This window comes from Macrosteles quadrilineatus, unplaced genomic scaffold, assembly GCF_028750875.1.
Source record: "Macrosteles quadrilineatus isolate MER2022 unplaced genomic scaffold, UCM_ALF_1.0 Scaffold_1__1_contigs__length_201487025, whole genome shotgun sequence".
NCBI lineage: Eukaryota > Metazoa > Arthropoda > Insecta > Hemiptera > Cicadellidae > Macrosteles > Macrosteles quadrilineatus.
In genome coordinates this window covers 74,519,189-74,538,619 of record NW_026542594.1, presented here as the reverse complement: position 1 = coordinate 74,538,619, position 19,431 = coordinate 74,519,189, and the positions used below count along the sequence as shown (strand labels likewise).

General features: G+C 39.7%; 1 protein-coding gene across 1 annotated transcript in view; it reads right to left on the bottom strand.

Annotated features, from left to right (window-relative positions):
- LOC128983609 (protein slit) overlaps window positions 1-19,076 on the bottom strand; it is a 383,814-nt gene extending 364,738 nt beyond the window's left edge. The window contains exon 1 of the mRNA XM_054402968.1: window positions 18,726-19,076. Within this exon, the coding sequence (XP_054258943.1) occupies window positions 18,726-18,964 (239 nt within the window). The 5' untranslated portion in view covers window positions 18,965-19,076. The remainder of the gene's footprint in view (window positions 1-18,725) is intronic.
- Window positions 19,077-19,431: the final 355 nt, after the last annotated feature.

Below are 19,431 nucleotides of genomic sequence, written 5' to 3'. Positions count from 1 at the left end.
AGTATCACCGATCAATCTGCTCTCATTGCTCAATGCCTAGAGACAGTTTGTCACATTGGTGTGCTACAACTAACTATACCCCGGCTGTGACGTACATGTACTGTACCCTCTGCTGCAGCATGCTCCACATACCAACAAAACATCAACCCAGCAGTATCACCGATCAATCTGCTCTCATTGATCAATGCCTAGAGACAGTTTGTCACATTGGTGTGCTACAACTAACTATACCCCGGCAGTGACGTACATGTACTGTACCCTCTGCTGCAGCATGCTCCACATACCAACAAAACATCAACCTAGCAGTATCACCGATCAATCTGCTCTCATTGATCAATGCCTAGAGACAGTTTGTCACATTGGTGTGCTACAACTAACTATACCCCGGCAGTGATGTACATGTACTGTACCCTCTGCTGCAGCATGCTCCACATACCAACAAAACATCAACCCAGCAGTATCACCGATCAATCTGCTCTCATTGATCAATGCCTAGAGACAGTTTGTCACATTGGTGTGCTACAACTAACTATACCCCGGCAGTGACGTACATGTACTGTACCCTCTGCTGCAGCATGCTCCACATACCAACAAAACATCAACCCAGCAGTATCACCGATCAATCTGCTCTCATTGATCAATGCCTAGAGACAGTTTGTCACATTGGTGTGCTACAACTAACTATACCCCGGCTGTGACGTACATGTACTGTACCCTCTGCTGCAGCATGCTCCACATACCAACAAAACATCAACCCAGCAGTATCACCGATCAATCTGCTCTCATTGATCAATGCCTAGAGACAGTTTGTCACATTGGTGTGCTACAACTAACTATACCCCGGCAGTGATGTACATGTACTGTACCCTCTGCTGCAGCATGCTCCAACCCAGCAGTATCACCGATCAAACTGCTCTCATTGATCAATGCCTAGAGACAGTTTGTCACATTGGTGTGCTACAACTAACTATACCCCGGCAGTGACGTTCATGTACTGTACCCTCTGCTGCAGCATGCTCCAACCCAGCAGTATCACCGATCAAGCTGCTCTCATTGATCAATGCCAAGAGACAGTTTGTCACATTGGTGTGCTACAACTAACTATACCCCGGCAGTGACGTACATGTACTGTACCCTCTGCTGCAGCATGCTCCACATACCAACAAAACATCAACCCAGCAGTATCACCGATCAATCTGCTCTCATTGATCAATGCCTAGAGACAGTTTGTCACATTGGTGTGCTACAACTAACTATACCCCGGCAGTGACGTACATGTACTGTACCCTCTGCTGCAGCATGCTCCAACCCAGCAGTATCACCGATCAAGCTGCTCTCATTGATCAATGCCAAGAGACAGTTTGTCACATTGGTGTGCTACAACTAACTATACCCCGGCAGTGACGTACATGTACTGTACCCTCTGCTGCAGCATGCTCCAACCCAGCAGTATCACCGATCAATCTGCTCTCATTGATCAATGCCTAGAGACAGTTTGTCACATTGGTGTGCTACAACTAACTATACCCCGGCAGTGACGTACATGTACTGTACCCTCTGCTGCAGCATGCTCCGACCCAGCAGTATCACCGATCAAGCTGCTCTCATTGATCAATGCCAAGAGACAGTTTGTCACATTGGTGTGCTACAACTAACTATACCCCGGCAGTGATGTACATGTACTGTACCCTCTGCTGCAGCATGCTCCAACCCAGCAGTATCACCGATCAATCTGCTCTCATTGATCAATGCCAAGAGACAGTTTGTCACATTGGTGTGCTACAACTAACTATACCCCGGCAGTGATGTACATGTACTGTACGGTTCTACTCCACCAGCACCACCAATGCACCGCTGACTGCCTCAGGCTCTCTCGGATGAGTTACTGCCTCTTGTTCTACGACTCGTGATTCCCATTCGAATTAGGAACACAGGTCGTATATTTTACAACTCTTTAAAACTCCAGATACTTAATATGAAATACGATTGGTTAGTCGAATGTTCAACCTATCGTGGAAACTAAAACGCATTAATAATTTGACTCCAAGAGATAAATGGTAAATGTTTCCTTGATAGACTTTTTACATTTGTAAGCTATGTGTGTGGATTTCATATCAAATAATGTCTTAAGAGTAGACATGCCTCAGGTCCGGCCCAGTCAGAGTGCCACCCCTAGAGTCGCTATGTGCTGTCCATGAATCATGCTTGTCTTGTCAACTGTGTCGTGATGATTGCATTTCGCCACACAGACAAAGATTTGTTTCGGCGTCCAAGCTAGACATTTTAATACTTGTATATTTTTTAATTTTACCTTAAGGAATAAGCAATTAAAATTATACATTTTGCACGACATAATAGCGTTTTGTTACATAACAGGACATAACAGGAATTTATCGCATTTTTTCTATTGGAGCGAGAAGATTGTGATTGATTATGTAGGCTTAAGTAAGTTGCAACGGTACAAAATTACATATTTGGTGTATTTTGATCAAATATCAATCTCGAAGGTTTAGTGACAGTACCTCCTCCCATTAGTAACTTGAGTTCCTACCATGGCAAACCCGAAAAATGTGGCTTGCGTAAGGAGTAAGGTTCGCCGAAGAGTAAGGACAAATTAATTATCAAATTCTGTTAAAAGGAGATTTTAATTTAAATCTTGCAATTTGAATGACATACTGAAACTTAAGTTGTAATTCCAATGATAAATGGACGAAAGCCAGAGTCGGCGCGGGAAGAATTACCGTTCACAGCTGGCCTCTTGGAGGGCGATCAAATTGTCCTTTCAGTTATAAATCTATATTATTATAATAGCGGCAATCGATCTAACAGTGATTTGTGATATGGACGCCACGGAACCGCTGAGTCAAGCCAGGCATTTGTCGCTGCTACCTACGACGTACGAGGAGGCTGACCATTGGCCAGCATTAGCCTCGACCACCAATTAACGTAGGGTAAAAATATAATGAACTCAATATTTTGTCTGATTTATCCAAACAATAAACAATAAAAAATTAATTGGCCCAAAATCCCCTTCAAATTGTCCGATCGGTAGAGTTGATAGGTTTTACCGTAACTTGAATTTTTACTGTTTCCATTCTATTTTTAGATATTGAACTCTAACTGTGACCGTTTGTTTAAACTTCATGAAAGTTTGAGAGTTCTTGTAGAGAACACGCTCAGAGCTGTCAAGGAAACACAAGACTATAGACCGTCCATCTTAAAATACAGAGGTACCGCGAAAGTGGCTCATCAATACGCATGTGGTCTAGGAAATTCGCAACTGCATTTATACCTTAATAGGCTGTTTTATCAGTAAAAACAACAATTAAGTAAAAATATGACGAACATAAAATATGTTAGGCCCTACTGTAAAGTAAAATTAATAATTTTTCAAGGGCAAGCAATTAAGATTGTACTTACCCTGAAAGTAGTTATGATGAAACCGTAGGAAAGAGCAAGCGCACCATTATTTAAAATACAAATGCTGTTGTAGCAATAATGAATTGTTTAGCATACAAAACGGCTCAAGAAGCATTCGTTGGTCCCTGATAACATCACTGTGTTTCCAGAGTCGAAGGCCACATTTGCATTACAATAAAACAAATTATGTCGAGGTGTGAACTGTCGCAGCATGGCTGGTCGTCCATGACTGCTTGAGTACTATAACGATGATGTAGTACTGTGGTAACATCGATGGTCAGCCCTAACCTCATCCTCGCAGAAGATGCCATGATATAAAAATGATTTGGAGGCTGTCGCAACGAATAGTACCTGGTTGTCCGGGACCGCGCGCGCTGTTTATTAATGTAGGCCTATAGTGTGAGTTAAATGTATTCGCGTTAACAAATGGACTGGATAGGTGTTTGAGACCTACCCTGTATACCTGACAGTGTTGCTCAACAACTGACAGTCTGACGCGGCGCCGGCGCCTCTCTAGTCTAGGTAATGTATGTGGTTAGCTCAGCACAGTCCAACATTAGTGCTAGATATTACTGCATTTATATTGCGCCCCGGGAAACGTTCAAGGCTAATATCAGACTGCATAACACTGCTTAACTCGATGTGTGGTCTCGTAAAAGTATTGACTAATTACTTAGTAAGTTGATGAATATATAGGGTAGTATTTGAATCATGTTTGCATCTTTCGGAAAAGATAGAATATTATGTTTTCATTGTATTTATGTAATCCCTAATTAACAAATCAACTTCATATCCCAAACAAGTTTAAAATACCGGTCTTACAAGAATTGTTAAAACCTTTACAATTAATGTTGTAGTTACAGTATTGACTGATTTATAACAAGAAATTACAATAGTCAACTTTGTTTATGTTGATGATTACAATCAATCAATGTTTCTATTTTATCGTGATAAATACGTCTCAGCAAATGACCCTTTGTAAGCGAATGCAGAGATTGTTTAGAAAGAGAGCGAGAGTTTGCGTCCTGTAATGTGCAATGTCAAAGGCCACCGAGATCTCCACACTAACTTGTGCTGATAGCGAGTTTTTCACCATTCACCTAACTCCAACACCACTGTTTGAGGTCATGACAAGGGATACATCGTCATAATGATGGTCTTTGATTTTCTTTGTTTAAATACACCTGATTGTAAACTAATTTTTGCAGCCTGCTCCCCGAAATAACCATACAATTACCCGTATCTGTATAGTATTTATCTCTTCGCGGTTAAAAAAGTAAAAAAGTATACACAACTTTATAAGTTTTCTTTTCGTTATTCCTGACTGCACGCACTGAATACATACTACAGTGTGCTGCTACGTGCGTTGAGATTGGGACAGTCTTATACAAAGATCATGTGGTGTAGTATATTCTCAACAGACAAGTGGTGTAGTAGGTTAAGCAGGAAAGGTAAGCACATTTCGTGACATATAAATCAGTGTCGGCGGTGAGGTCGGGTATTAGTATGAAGTGAGATCCGTAAAGCGATAACCAATAACCGTGTTTTAACGTCGTGGGAAAATGAAATCCACTGGCAGCGCGCGGTCGTTTGGCCAGCCTTACACGCCTTTACTGGTCTTATATCTCACTTACGACTTTCCACCAGAGTTTCAGGAATGCAATTCGCCATCTTTACTCGAAGAAACATTTAGAAAACATGTTATATTATATTCCTGCACTAAAATACAACTTATTGCAAAAACGTATGTGAAGTGTTTTATACAATGACACTAATTTTAGTTGATTGAGTGATCCTGTTGTTTTGATTTCACGCACTTTGAAGACAATTTTAACTAGAAGGAAGTGACAGCGCTGCACGGCTGCACTCAAGATATGATGCACACTGCGCTAGTTTGTGAGTGTGATAGCTGATGTGACAGTGCTGCACTCAAGATGTGATGCACACTGCGCTAGTTTGTGAGTGTGATAGCTGATGTGACAGTGCTGCACTCAAGATGTGATGCACACTGCGCTAGTTTGTGAGTGTGATAGCTGATGTGACAGTGCTGCACTCAAGATGTGATGCACACTGCGCTAGTTTGTGAGTGTGATAGCTGATGTGACAGTGCTGCACTCAAGATGTGATGCACACTGCGCTAGTTTGTGAGTGTGATAGCTGATTTGACAGTGCTGCACTCAAGATGTGATGCACACTGCGCTAGTTTGTGAGTGTGATAGCTGATGTGACAGCGCTGCACTCAGATATGATGCACACTGCGCTAGTTTGTGAGTGTGACAGCTGATGTGACAGTGCTGCACTCAGATATGATGCACACTGCGCTAGTTTGTGAGTGTGATAGCTGATGTGACAGCGCTGCACTCAAGATGTGATGCACACTGCGCTAGTTTGTGAGTGTGACAGCTGATGTGACAGTGCTGCACTCAAGATGTGATGCACACTGCGCTAGTTTGTGAGTGTGATAGCTGATTTGACAGTGCTGCACTCAAGATGTGATGCACACTGCGCTAGTTTGTGAGTGTGATAGCTGATTTGACAGTGCTGCACTCAAGATGTGATGCACACTGCGCTAGTTTGTGAGTGTGATAGCTGATGTGACAGCGCTGCACTCAGATATGATGCACACTGCGCTAGTTTGTGAGTGTGACAGCTGATGTGACAGTGCTGCACTCAAGATGTGATGCACACTGCGCTAGTTTGTGAGTGTGATAGCTGATGTGACAGCGCTGCACTCAGATATGATGCACACTGCGCTAGTTTGTGAGTGTGACAGCTGATGTGACAGTGCTGCACTCAAGATATGATGCACACTGCGCTAGTTTGTGAGTGTGACAGCTGATGTGACAGTGCTGCACTCAAGATGTGATGCACACTGGCTAGTTTGTGAGTGTGATAGCTGATGTGACAGCGCTGCACTCAGATATGATGCACACTGCGCTAGTTTGTGAGTGTGACAGCTGATGTGACAGCGCTGCGCCCGAGACACAATTACCGCCAATTGGTCCCGGAAGTTGTCAAGATTTACAGCTGACACGTGATAGAACCTAGAGTCCACCAGCATTCTTCTGTCCAGATAAATAAAACACCATTGGATAACACCTGGCGTTTCTGTTTATGTATATGTTATAGAATTATATACATTTAGCAACTATCTGCTATACCCGTGCTTTGCTACGGGGAGGACTTTGATTTCAGGAACAAAATTTCATTGGACCTCTTAGTTTATGAAAATATCTTTCTTCCAAGCTAGGCTAACTTATAAGGCTTCCTAGTAAAATTATATAATGCGCTGATGCATGTATGAAAATTATGTAACATACGATTTTATTTTCAAATGATACGCTTACTTAAAAGTTTACTTAGTTGAAATAAACTTACATATGAAAATTTTATGGGTAAAAAATAATTGCACAACATAGGGATCTGTATTTGTACTCTACCTCCTGAACTTGTTCAGGAATCATTCATTACCTGCAGCTCATTATGTAAATATCACAGTAAGCATAAATAAAATAACGGAAAACTTGTATTACATATTTTAAGAAAGCCAGTCCCTATTATCGTAAATCAGGGCTCAAATGTGTTTATCAATTTGTATAATACTACACAAATTATAATAATAAGGATAATAATTAATAAGGAGTAATAAAAATAAAAGTGTAATAAGTAAGAAATCAACAACAATACATACCAGTTCTTATTTTTACCCCTTCTTTAGTTCATTGTATTTACATTAATTTAAACGCTAACGATTGTGCAAAGGAATATATTTACAAATATTTAATTGATTTTAGAAGCAAAAGTGAATTGCGTACAGCTTAATGGTAATGATTATTATTATGTGTATTTTTTATTGAAATTGAGCAGAGAGTTAAAAAATATACCTTAAACGAAGGTTTTATTAAGCAGGACAAAACATACAAATTGTACAGGAACACACAAGTTAGTACAAGGACTAGCTTTTATGTCTGATTTATTTTATGAGAGCTGAGTAATTTTCCTTTCTATGGTTTTCTCAAATGAGGGGCAAAATTATTAGTTTGTGCAAATTATTAGTTTGTGCATTAACACACTATATTTCCAAGTCACAAACATAATGTCTCAAACAAAATTGAGACGGGCAGCTATTTTAACGTGACCAAATTACTGTAAAGGGTAAAAAGGGGAAATCTGGGAAGGGGGTGGAAGTGCTGAGAGGGGAATCCACCCCAATAATTGAGCCCAAGACTGGCTTAATGCAACGGAGAATCATTTAATACAGCACCCTCCCTAAAATATGGCCGAGGGAGTAGTAGAAATATTTACTAAATATAGTCTTGCATTAAATATGGGCTGTAATTTAAAACCGGGAACTTGTCCTCCCCGACTAATTGTAACGCATTGCTCGTCGTAAATTTGCAGTATCGTTATTAAATAATAAGGTGGGAAAAGAAAATAGCAATCTGACACCAAATGCACAATCTGTTTTATAGCTGAGAATTTCTTGGAAATACCGGAATTTATTGAAAATACCTTAATTTTGTCAACTGAAACCCCCTATGAAACCATAAGCCTAGTTTATAATTGTTTGGCAAAAGTGTTTTTTTCTAACTTGCTTGCGCTTGTTTTTTTAACTTAGGAAAACAAAATTTCTCATTAATTGACACTTTAGTTTTTAATTGATATTGAAATAATAAGTTAGGTGTAAGTCCAAATGACTGTTAGAACTCTTTCGCAAAAGTTTGCGACTATGGTTTTCAAATTATGTTGCAAAGTATCTGGGAAGTTACCATTACAAATGTGCATGAGTGGCGTTGAAGAGTCACAATGAATTCTAAGTAGCTACATATTGCCACATCAAGACGTTTGTCATATTTCTGAGGTATGAAATCCTAATGAGTCGTCGACTGCGGTCACAATGATGTGTTTTGCGAGAGATTTGCGTCGCTCCACGCACTCCAACAGGTATAAATTACCTGAGACAGACGACAAACGCCTGACTTTGCATGTCTCGCAGCTCGCACCTCGCACTTGCATTCCATAATGTTATTTACGGTCTCTGTGCCGCAGGGATGCAGGTGAATATGGTTCTAGACGCCAGGCTAGAGGGAAGTGCACATCAAACACGGTAAAAGCCAATGCAGCAGAGTCGGCCTATCTAAACTGGTAAGACGACGTGGCAACAATGTTTGGCTTGGTAACCAATATTGTTCCATGTACTGTATAGGTACAATATACTGTTCAAGAGATACACAGGCTTACCTTTCTCCCGCCCACGCTACCACAATGCCCTACAAAGGAACATAAACCCTACACTCGACATCAAATGCCACAGTTGACGGTCAGGCCATTGCCGAGCTCTCCGTAAAGCTTATCAGGCTTGTTAGCCAAACTCAATTACATTTCACATATCAGTTATACAGTTAAGTTTGGAATTGTATTTAAAGTCTTACATAAACACAATATTTATTTTCAAAAAGGATTTCCATATTTAAACATGTCTTTGAAGAAGATATTATTTAAACTGAACAATTCATAGTGGTGTCAATGCATACTGAATATCTACATTCAGTGCAGTACATTTCAATAAACCATCTCTTAATTTATAGAAGAGGCAACCAATTCTTCATCTTATATTGTATTAACAACTCTATTATATATACACCAAATCAGAACGTTTAGATCATGTTCTTTAATTCAAAATTTATTCAACTGGAGGATTTTCATTAAAGTATTTCATTGCCTCACAATATCATTAGATGTCTGGATATATATTGCAAGAAAACGAAATAACTTATATCTAATCCTTAATTTTTTGTTTGAAGTTCATTTTAGGCGATGCAAATTGTTATGTTAAATCTAATATAACAAACATTGCGGATATTTTCGAATAATAGTAAAATCTTATGTTTTACGACGTTTCGGGATCTAAAACCTGAGGGCCTGAAATCTAATATCCTAAAGTTTAAAACACGACCCACTATTATTTTATTGTATTTTACCAGCTTCAGCTGGGGCTTTGTTCTTTTCTTGTAATGTTTTTAATACTTTTTCACCCGTTACTTGTTCAAACAAATTGTTCAAACTGTTACTTGTTTACACCCGTTATTTATTGAAACTGGATAGTGTCTGTTTCCATATCCCGAAATGTCATGTAAACTTTGGTTTTTTGCTTATCATAATGGGGAATTTCGGCAATAATCTGTTAGTGTTCATGATGTTCTGTACTGTGAAGGTACCTCGATGAGATTCTGAGGAATGCCGAGACACGAGCCTAGACGTGGACAGCATGTCACAGCTACAGCCGGACAGACGAGTCTCCAGGTTTGGTCTGTTAGTGTTCTTGATGTTCTGTACTGTGAAGGTACCTCGATGAGATTCTGAGGAATGCCGAGACACGAGCCTAGACGTGGACAGCATGTCACAGCTACAGCCGGACAGACGAGTCTCCAGGTTTGGTCTGTTAGTGTTCTTGATGTTCTGTACTGTGAAGGTACCTCGATGAGATTCTGAGGAATGCCGAGACACGAGCCTAGACGTGGACAGCATGTCACAGCTACAGCCGGACAGACGAGTCTCCAGGTTTGGTCTGTTAGTGTTCTTGATGTTCTGTACTGTGAAGGTACCTCGATGAGATTCTGAGGAATGCCGAGACACGAGCCTAGACGTGGACAGCATGTCACAGCTACAGCCGGACAGACGAGTCTCCAGGTTTGGTCTGTTAGTGTTCTTGATGTTCTGTACTGTGAAGGTACCTCGATGAGATTCTGAGGAATGCCGAGACACGAGCCTAGACGTGGACAGCATGTCACAGCTACAGCCGGACAGACGAGACTCCAGGTTTGGTCTGTTAGTGTTCTTGATGCTCTGTACTGTGAAGGTACATCGATGAGATTCTGAGGAATGCCGAGACACGAGCCTAGACGTGGACAGCATGTCACAGCTACAGCCGGACAGACGAGTCTCCAGGTTTGGTCTGTTAGTGTTCTTGATGTTCTGTACTGTGAAGGTACATCGATGAGATTCTGAGGAATGCCGAGACACGAGCCTAGACGTGGACAGCATGTCACAGCTACAGCCGGACAGACGAGTCTCCAGGTTTGGTCTGATAGTGTTCTTGATGCTCTGTACTGGGAAGGTACATCGATGAGATTCTGAGGAATGCCGAGACACGAGCCTAGACGTGGACAGCATGTCACAGCTACAGCCGGACAGACGAGTCTCCAGGTTTGGTCTGTTAGTGTTCTTGATGTTCTGTACTGTGAAGGTACATCGATGAGATTCTGAGGAATGCCGAGACACGAGCCTAGACGTGGACAGCATGTCACAGCTACAGCCGGACAGACGAGTCTCCAGGTTTGGTCTGTTAGTGTTCTTGATGTTCTGTACTGTGAAGGTACATCGATGAGATTCTGAGGAATGCCGAGACACGAGCCTAGACGTGGACAGCATGTCACAGCTACAGCCGGACAGACGAGTCTCCAGGTTTGGTCTGTTAGTGTTCTAGATGTTCTGTACTGTGAAGGTACATCGATGAGATTCTGAGGAATGCCGAGACACGAGCCTAGACGTGGACAGCATGTCACAGCTACAGCCGGACAGACGAGTCTCCAGGTTTGGTCTGTTAGTGTTCTTGATGTTCTGTACTGTGAAGGTACATCGATGAGATTCTGAGGAATGCCGAGACACGAGCCTAGACGTGGACAGCATGTCACAGCTACAGCCGGACAGACGAGTCTCCAGGTTTGGTCTGTTAGTGTTCTTGATGTTCTGTACTGTGAAGGTACATCGATGAGATTCTGAGGAATGCCGAGACACGACCCTAGACGTGGACAGCATGTCACAGCTACAGCCGGACAGACGAGTCTCCAGGTTTGGTCTGTTAGTGTTCTTGATGCTCTGTACTGTGAAGGTACATCGATGAGATTCTGAGGAATGCCGAGACACGAGCCTAGACGTGGACAGCATGTCACAGCTACAGCCGGACAGACGAGTCTCCAGGTTTGGTCTGTTAGTGTTCTTGATGCTCTGTACTGTGAAGGTACATCGATGAGATTCTGAGGAATGCCGAGACACGAGCCTAGACGTGGACAGCATGTCACAGCTACAGCCGGACAGACGAGTCTCCAGGTTTGGTCTGTTAGTGTTCTTGATGCTCTGTACTGTGAAGGTACATCGATGAGATTCTGAGGAATGCCGAGACACGAGCTTAGACGTGGACAGCATGTCACAGCTACAGCCGGACAGACGAGTCTCCAGGTTTGGTCTGCCTATAGATCGCACGTGTTGCCAGGTCTTTCCTGTTTAGATCAACTCGTCTTCATATGTAAGCGTTTAAATTAGCCATAGTCGGCGGTCTATTCTTTTTTAAGACAATTGAGAGTACATTCCGAGAAAAGTGTGGCTAAATAACTCTAGGCTAACATTTTTTGTCACCAATGCTTCGTGTACAGCTCTCCGAGAAACCATAATCACAAACAAACTACAATGTGACAAGAAACTTCAATGAATTCCTGACTTGGTCCTCACACTTTCTTATGATACTTGAGGGGTATAGCTCGATATACATATCTACTTAGCATTAAACCCCATTTGGAGGAAAATTATATTAATTAAAAAAACAAAAATCTTGTATGCAACAAAATAAAAACAACTCGAGTTAGCAAAGCTGTGGATTGCTTGAGCCTCCCTAGTACAACTGTAGCGGAAGTAAAGTCGGGGTGAACGACTCGCCGTGGGGTTGTCGGTTATGTCTTGCGAATAATTGAAGGGAATGACCGAGTGATGAAAGCCGCTGTCCAGTCCAATACTGCAGCGGCAGTCAATGCAAATCCAGCCGGAAACTCTCTACTCTACTCTACAAAGGATCTCCACCCTAGAGCCCGAGACTGCGAGGGAGGGTACACACTTCTACAGTTTCCTGCTTAACATCAACACAAGTACTATAATCAATCCAACGTAAAATATTAGCAGGAATTCAATCAGATTTGAAGAATCTTATTAAATGATCCCAGGAGAAAGTTACCAGACGATACAAATTTCGCATGGAACGTTATGCAAAATCATTTTTTCACAATAGTAATGTTCTGAGCAAGTCATATAAATTGCCATTACGTATTATTTAAAACTTTTTGCTCAAGTAAACAAGTATCGGGAAGCACTACGCTGAGTGACAGAGTTGAAGTTGTTGTTCTCAATGTGATACAATAGTTCAACTGGCGTAAAGGGTTTTTTTTATTTGTTTCATTTTACTAGTCTTTTTCATCCTTTAACTGCAGGTTAGTATTAAAATGGTAGTAACATTTTCATAATTGTAAATGCTATGCATAGGCTAAATCAACCCATGCTATGATAGAATGTAATCTATAGAGTATTAGGTGGATGTTTCACTGTTAATCGGTTTTCTAACAAACATCTAAACCCTTTTATAACTTAGCTTATAAAATAAACTACAAAATGTTTCAGCATTCAATTTCACGCCTAGACTGTACTTAGAAGGAATTTAGACTTATACAGGGTGTTCATTTGAAAACTTTCCATATCTGTTGTGTGCAAAGGTAAGGCTTTTAACACTTGTTTGTTCTCATTTCCCCCTAATTTGGATATGCCAAATCCAATAAAATTATTTTCAATTTTGAAAAATGCCCCAAAAGGGCCCAATTTGGGGGGTAGGGGTGCTTTTTGAGAAATTTTCAAATGTAAACATGGGTTGTGTGATACATCAATTTAAAGGTCTAATCACCCCGATCATTTTGGTCCTAAAAAAGTTTAATTATCTTTAACCGTATTTACAAGGTGGGTCAAAACGTTTTAAAAAAGGACTTTGAAGTTAAGTACCGTATTACCCTAAATACTGAACGGAACAGCGCCAAATTTCTTTCCAAGCTTATTCTTGAGCTACTCTTTAAGATAATTTGTAGTAAGGGCAAATTCCAAGTTATTTTCTAACGTTAAAAAAATCTCAAATTTTAAGAATAAAAGAAAGCTGAAAACTCAAAATTCTTAAATAGCAATGTATAACAAATTTCATACCACAAGAAAGGTCATTTTTTAACAAACATTTTACGTATTTAAGTTTTCTTTTTATCTCTTACTGTTTAAAAATTGCAGTGGAAAAACATATTTTTCTATGGTAAAATTATAACTAGTTTTCTAATAAAACACATTGCACTTTGCTCAACGATTTAGTAGGTTTCATAACAAATTGATCAACTACTTTTACGTGTGTCAGAATTCATCCTGGACCCTTCATCTTGTTCTTTTCTCATTGGTAACTGAGCCAGTTTCAGAAAACTTCCTAACTAAATCATTTACAGCCATATGACTCAAGGGTATACCTGGATATCTATTGTTAAACACTTTGCAGTTATCCTGGAACACTTTTGTTATGACCAATAAGTAAAAATAAAGTATATTTTTTTAAGTTTACACCATATTTGATTAGGTACTAAAGGAAATGTTACTTTTGAAATTAGTACTACCATTGACTAGTCAATGGTACTACAGAAAGCGACTCACGCTTGGGTTTTTCTCATCAGCTATAAAACTTGTTTTTCACAAAGTAAAACGTAATGACTTGTTTGCCTATCTGCCTAAAAATAATTATGAATTGTTTCCTTAACACGTTGGGTGCTGATGACGGGAATTCCCGCAATTGCTTAACATTGAAATAAATGCAACTATTATGTTCAAACATGTCGATAGCACGAATAGTGTTAAGTTATTGCACCATTTAATGTGTCTAGAGACGAATTTTGGCTGTTTTATTAGAAAACTAGTTACAATTTTACCATAGAAAATTATGTTTGTCTACTACAATTTTTAAACGGTAAGAGATAGAAAGAAAACTTAAATACGTAAAATGTTTGTTAAAAAAGGACTTTTTACGTGGTATGAAATTTTTTATACCTTGCTATTTAAGAATTTTGAGTTTTCAGCTTTCTTTTATTCTTAAAATTTGAGATTTTTTTAAATTAGAAAATAACATGGAAAATGAACTTACTACAAGTTATCTTAAAGAGTAGCTCAAGAATAAGCTTGGAAAGAAATTTGGCGCGGTTCCGTTCAGTAGTTAGGGTGATACGGTACTTAACTTCAAAGTCTTTTTATAAAACGTTTTGACCCACCCTGTAAATACGGTTAAAGATAATTACACTTTTTTGCACCAAAATGATTGGGGTGATTAGACCTTTAAATTGATGTATCACACAACCCATGTTTACATTTGAAAATTTCTCAAAAAGCACCCCTACCCCCCAAATTGGGCCCTTTTGGGGCATTTTTCAAAATTGAAAATAATTTTATTGGATTTGGCATGTCCAAATTAGGGGGGAATGAGAACAAACAAGTGTTAAAAGCCTTACCTTTGCACACAACAGATATGGAAAGTTTTCAAATGAACGTATAAGCAAATATGTATAACCAATAATAGTCTAAAAAATAAATCTAGATGTACTGCTATAAAGTGTTCTGCCTAGGACCAACCCGCATTATGAGGAAACTACTGTTATAATTGTGGAAAATAATACAACGTAGGAGAGGGTTCTAAATTATGTCTTTCACAGTAAGTAATTATTTAGTAACGCACTGCCAGTTGAGAACAACAAAAATCTATGACAAACAATATTTTTCTAAAAAACTTCAGCTCAAGTATACATAATTTCATGTGAACTCATACAGGGTATGCCTATAAAACTTATGAAGACATTATTTAAATAAATAATGACAAACTTTGACGATTCAGATAAGTATTTAATGAAATCTATACCATAGACGATTTGTGTACTACGAATATGACACTCCCGTGTAAGCATCTACGAGATGGGTAGCCTATAGTTGTTAACCTGTTGTAAAACTAAATGTAGCCTATTGTGTTTATTTGATCTAAAAATTAGGAATAATGAATTTTAAATTATGTTTAATAGTTTTAAAATGTAGATATAGTATGATATGAGAAATTTATACTTTTCAGTATTGTATAAAGTTTAAAGGCGCCAACGATAATAACAGCACAGTAGTGTTCGGCGCCAATGACGAAAGTGCCTTCAAGCGCTGAAACCCTTGGCAGACTAAAGTTGTAAAATCTTCAAAGAGGGGATGGCCCTTGATTAGCCCCGAGCAGAACACTTGTCTTAAGAGAAAGAGGTCGAACCTTTATTATTACTCTGAGTAGAGGTATTTCTCAATTCAACTTTTATTGCGATGTGCAGTCCTATTAGATGCCGTATATTAGAAAACTTCTTAAATATGAGCAATAATTGAAGAAAGAAATTCCTACGTTTTATGGATATGTTATGACCATGCAAAGAAAATGATATAGCCTGGATATCAAATATTTCAAAAAAATTAGTTTCGCTGGCACAAAACATATGAATCCATTAGGACTAGACGTGGCTGTGCTCCTGAGGTTATACAGTAAAATATGTCTTGCAATAAGTCCAACTGAATATAAATAAAAATATAATAAGACGAATTGGGATCATCAGGGTTAATCTAGAAGCTTTCTGATAATCGACGTGTCGAAACAGCTATCCTTTTTAACGTATTATAAATAGTCTACAGTCGTCGTCGACGTCGTGTTAAAGTTTACAGTATGATAGCAAACACACATGTTTTGGAAAATAACACGATCAAACCTTATGTTACTATTCACAAATCATGGTAAATATTAAAATATAAGGGCTATAACGCCCACTTAGTTTCATCTTAACTTGATACACGGTAGGCCTCCCCAGCTGATGATATTTAAGAGACATTTCGCGCCATAATTCGTGATACGTTGTTCTCCAGAGGGTCTCAAAGTAACAGCTTTACTGTGCTCGCGGGACAAGACTGTGGGGACCAGCAAATGATCATTATCATGACGAAGGACATTGTAAAGAAAAAGGAAAATCACAATACCCTTTATCAAATCTGAAATGGAATACTTGATACAAAATATACCAAGTAACCTAAAATATGAAAATTATTTTAATCGCCACTTGTTACTAAACAGTGGCCGTTATGCTCAGCCATCGATTAAATAATGATGTAAACGTCAGAGCACTTAACTAGCCTATACATATCGCGCCAAATTGATAATCTAGATAACTACATCCATTAATAAAGATACCGGGCTGAAGGTCAATGGTTTGTTTACATCATAACACGTGGACGGTCACTACGATCATAGATTAAGAATACCACTACAGTACTACTAAGCTTGAAAATCGGAAAAATTAAACACATTAGGCTACTTGGCACAAAGCATCTAGAGTAAAATTACTAAAGCGTTGTCACGAATGCAATTTTAGAAATATAATGAATTATTTGCGTTAGTTTTAATAAAAAATATTCAGGGACGTGTGAAACACGTTGACCATGAATGTATGCTGCCATTCATACCCAATTGTCAATGGTAGTACAATCAGTGTGGTTAGGGAGGTGTGTACTACCTTACGTGATAGATACGGTATACGACGCGGCGCAGGTGGGATAAGCAAAAAGTGTACCTAAATGTTTTCTTGTCATGTTTTGTATTCTTTATGTGTCAATCCACGGAAGATATCACAAAATATATTATTTAATTGTCCGAAGATGGTTCAACAGATGCCACAACCTGGACCATCCTCTACTACAGGAACGAGTCGGAATTGTGACAGATGAATTGATATGGGCAATAAAACACTGAGATCCCAGAATATTGCGAATATCGTGAGATCGACTGCGGTTTACCGGTAGACTCGCATCACCGTGATACACTTACAGTAGTCATCGATTGTAGAGACAGACACCGTGCCTAGGACAGACCGGCAGGACTCATCACAACCACTTGACGTGTCAATTGTCCTCTCTGAAATCTAATAAAACCTCGTTGATTTATTAATGAGTCCCTCTTTCTCCACTCCACCGGAATATCAAATTAGCCCCGTCGTGGCTGATGTCGGCGCTAGCCGTGTCCCGAGCAACGGACATCTCCCGAGACCCGGAATCTACATCCATCTCCAACATTGGTCCAAGATACCGTTACACTTAGGAGTGCTCTTTAAATGTGCGTCTTCTTATAATGTAGTTATATAGCCTACTAATTGAAACTGTATCGACGATTTCTTTACATTACAAACGTTCTGATTCGACGTTGATAAAATGTCAATTAAATCACATATTACATTTATATTATATTTCATTAAGTTAGATTTACTGAGATGAATAGAGAGATATTATCATAGCGTTTGGACGCTACGATAGTTTTTTAGCAACCCTCAACAGTAATTTAATGTTGTAAGGGAACAGTTCCCATCAAAGTTGTTACATACCATGTAACGTCGACTTTTTTTAGATAGGTCTAGCATAAATTGAAAGCTCAATGGCAAATGGCATCTGGGTCCAGACTCGATCTCGCTCAAATTCGAACCAGCGACATGTAGATTTAAAGGGGTGAACTATAACCAATCAGCTATCCATACAATTAGAGTTGTGGCCTTAGATTATTGTGTTATTTTCTGTTTGTTATTTGCATCTTGTGTGTAATAAATAGGCCGTCAGTATTTTAGTTTATACATTCTTCAGTGATTTTTCCACAACCTTTTTGTACAATGCTAACCTACGTTTAAAAGAATACAGTTTTTTAGAACAAAAATATCATTATGTTTCTTTTTAGAGGTACCGTAACGTTTCAATTAAATAACCAACAGCAACAAGCCTATTACAAATTTAAAGCAAGTTTCAATAAGTTTAATTCAACTTGAGATGGTCTAATTTTAGCCTAATCAACATGCGTTAGGAGAAAGCTTGCCCTCCCTAGACGGCACTTCGGTGTTCCTCCTTTTGTCTCTTAATCGGGAAGTTTCTTTGAATGAACTAACTAAAACCTCTTTGAAAGGGTTAAGTGACGCATTTCGAGGAGCAGCTATCCTTTCCAGTTCCACTTAAAACCTTGTACAGTACTCGGTGTTTAGGGCTGTTTTGCCTAAATGTCGCGTTTGGCTGTTGGCTCGTATCGCGTTAAGTGTTATTTTCCTCATCGGAAGTTGCAAACAACCTAACTAAATTTTAAACTACAACGCTATAATTTGATTTAAAATCGTTCTAAAAATTTATATTTTTTAAATAGGCCTACTGCATTAGATAAATTATGAACACCTAGCGTTCGTTTCCAAGTTCTTCACACTAAGTATTAAAATAAATACTGACTAATCATGTACCATATACCCTATATTTTCATCAACTTCATGAGTGCGTCATTTATTTACTCATACTACGTCTCAAGACTAGGCATAATCTTCTTGTGATAGCATTACAAATAACAACATAACACGCTGTACAGGTTTGTTGTTTATTTTACTCACACTCTCTCGGCATCCTTGGGCAGATTCCTGGGCACCTGGGTGAGTCCTCGATGTGAACAGTCAACAGTGAGTCCTACACAGGAGCAGGCCCACGGACACTTGGTCAACTCCCCTGCGGTCCCGTGCCCGTGCAGGATGATGGGATGCCCGCCGATGCGACTGGAGCTGCCGATGTCGTTGCCACCTCCCAGCCCCAGCACCACGCACGGTCCCAACAACAACAACACTGGAAACTTCATCGTGTCAAAGTCACCGTCACTCGCGGTCACGTTACATATCGTGCGAGGTGTACGTATGCCTATACAGCGATGTGAGATCCTCACCGCTCGCTACTCGCCAGTCGACTGACGAGACGAGGACCGAACCGACTCGTGCATGCAGCGACAGGCAGACCGCGCGTCTCTGGCGCTAGTTGCCGCCGCCGCCACCAGGATGCGCGCCGACACCCTCTCGTGATTACAGCGATTAGACATGGTTCAAACGTGTGAGAATATTGCGGGTATAATGCCATTACCCACACCACTCATCGACTCTGGTGACCGATTCACAAAGATGTAATGTAAAAAAGTGCCTTTCGGTAAATTGAGTTGGAACTTAGAGTGATGCTTCAAATTACAATTAGAATAAGGAAATATAGAATAAACCTTCAATCAACAAGAGATTCATCGCGAGTAAAAATCTCCGATCGAATAATCAGCGGTTACGA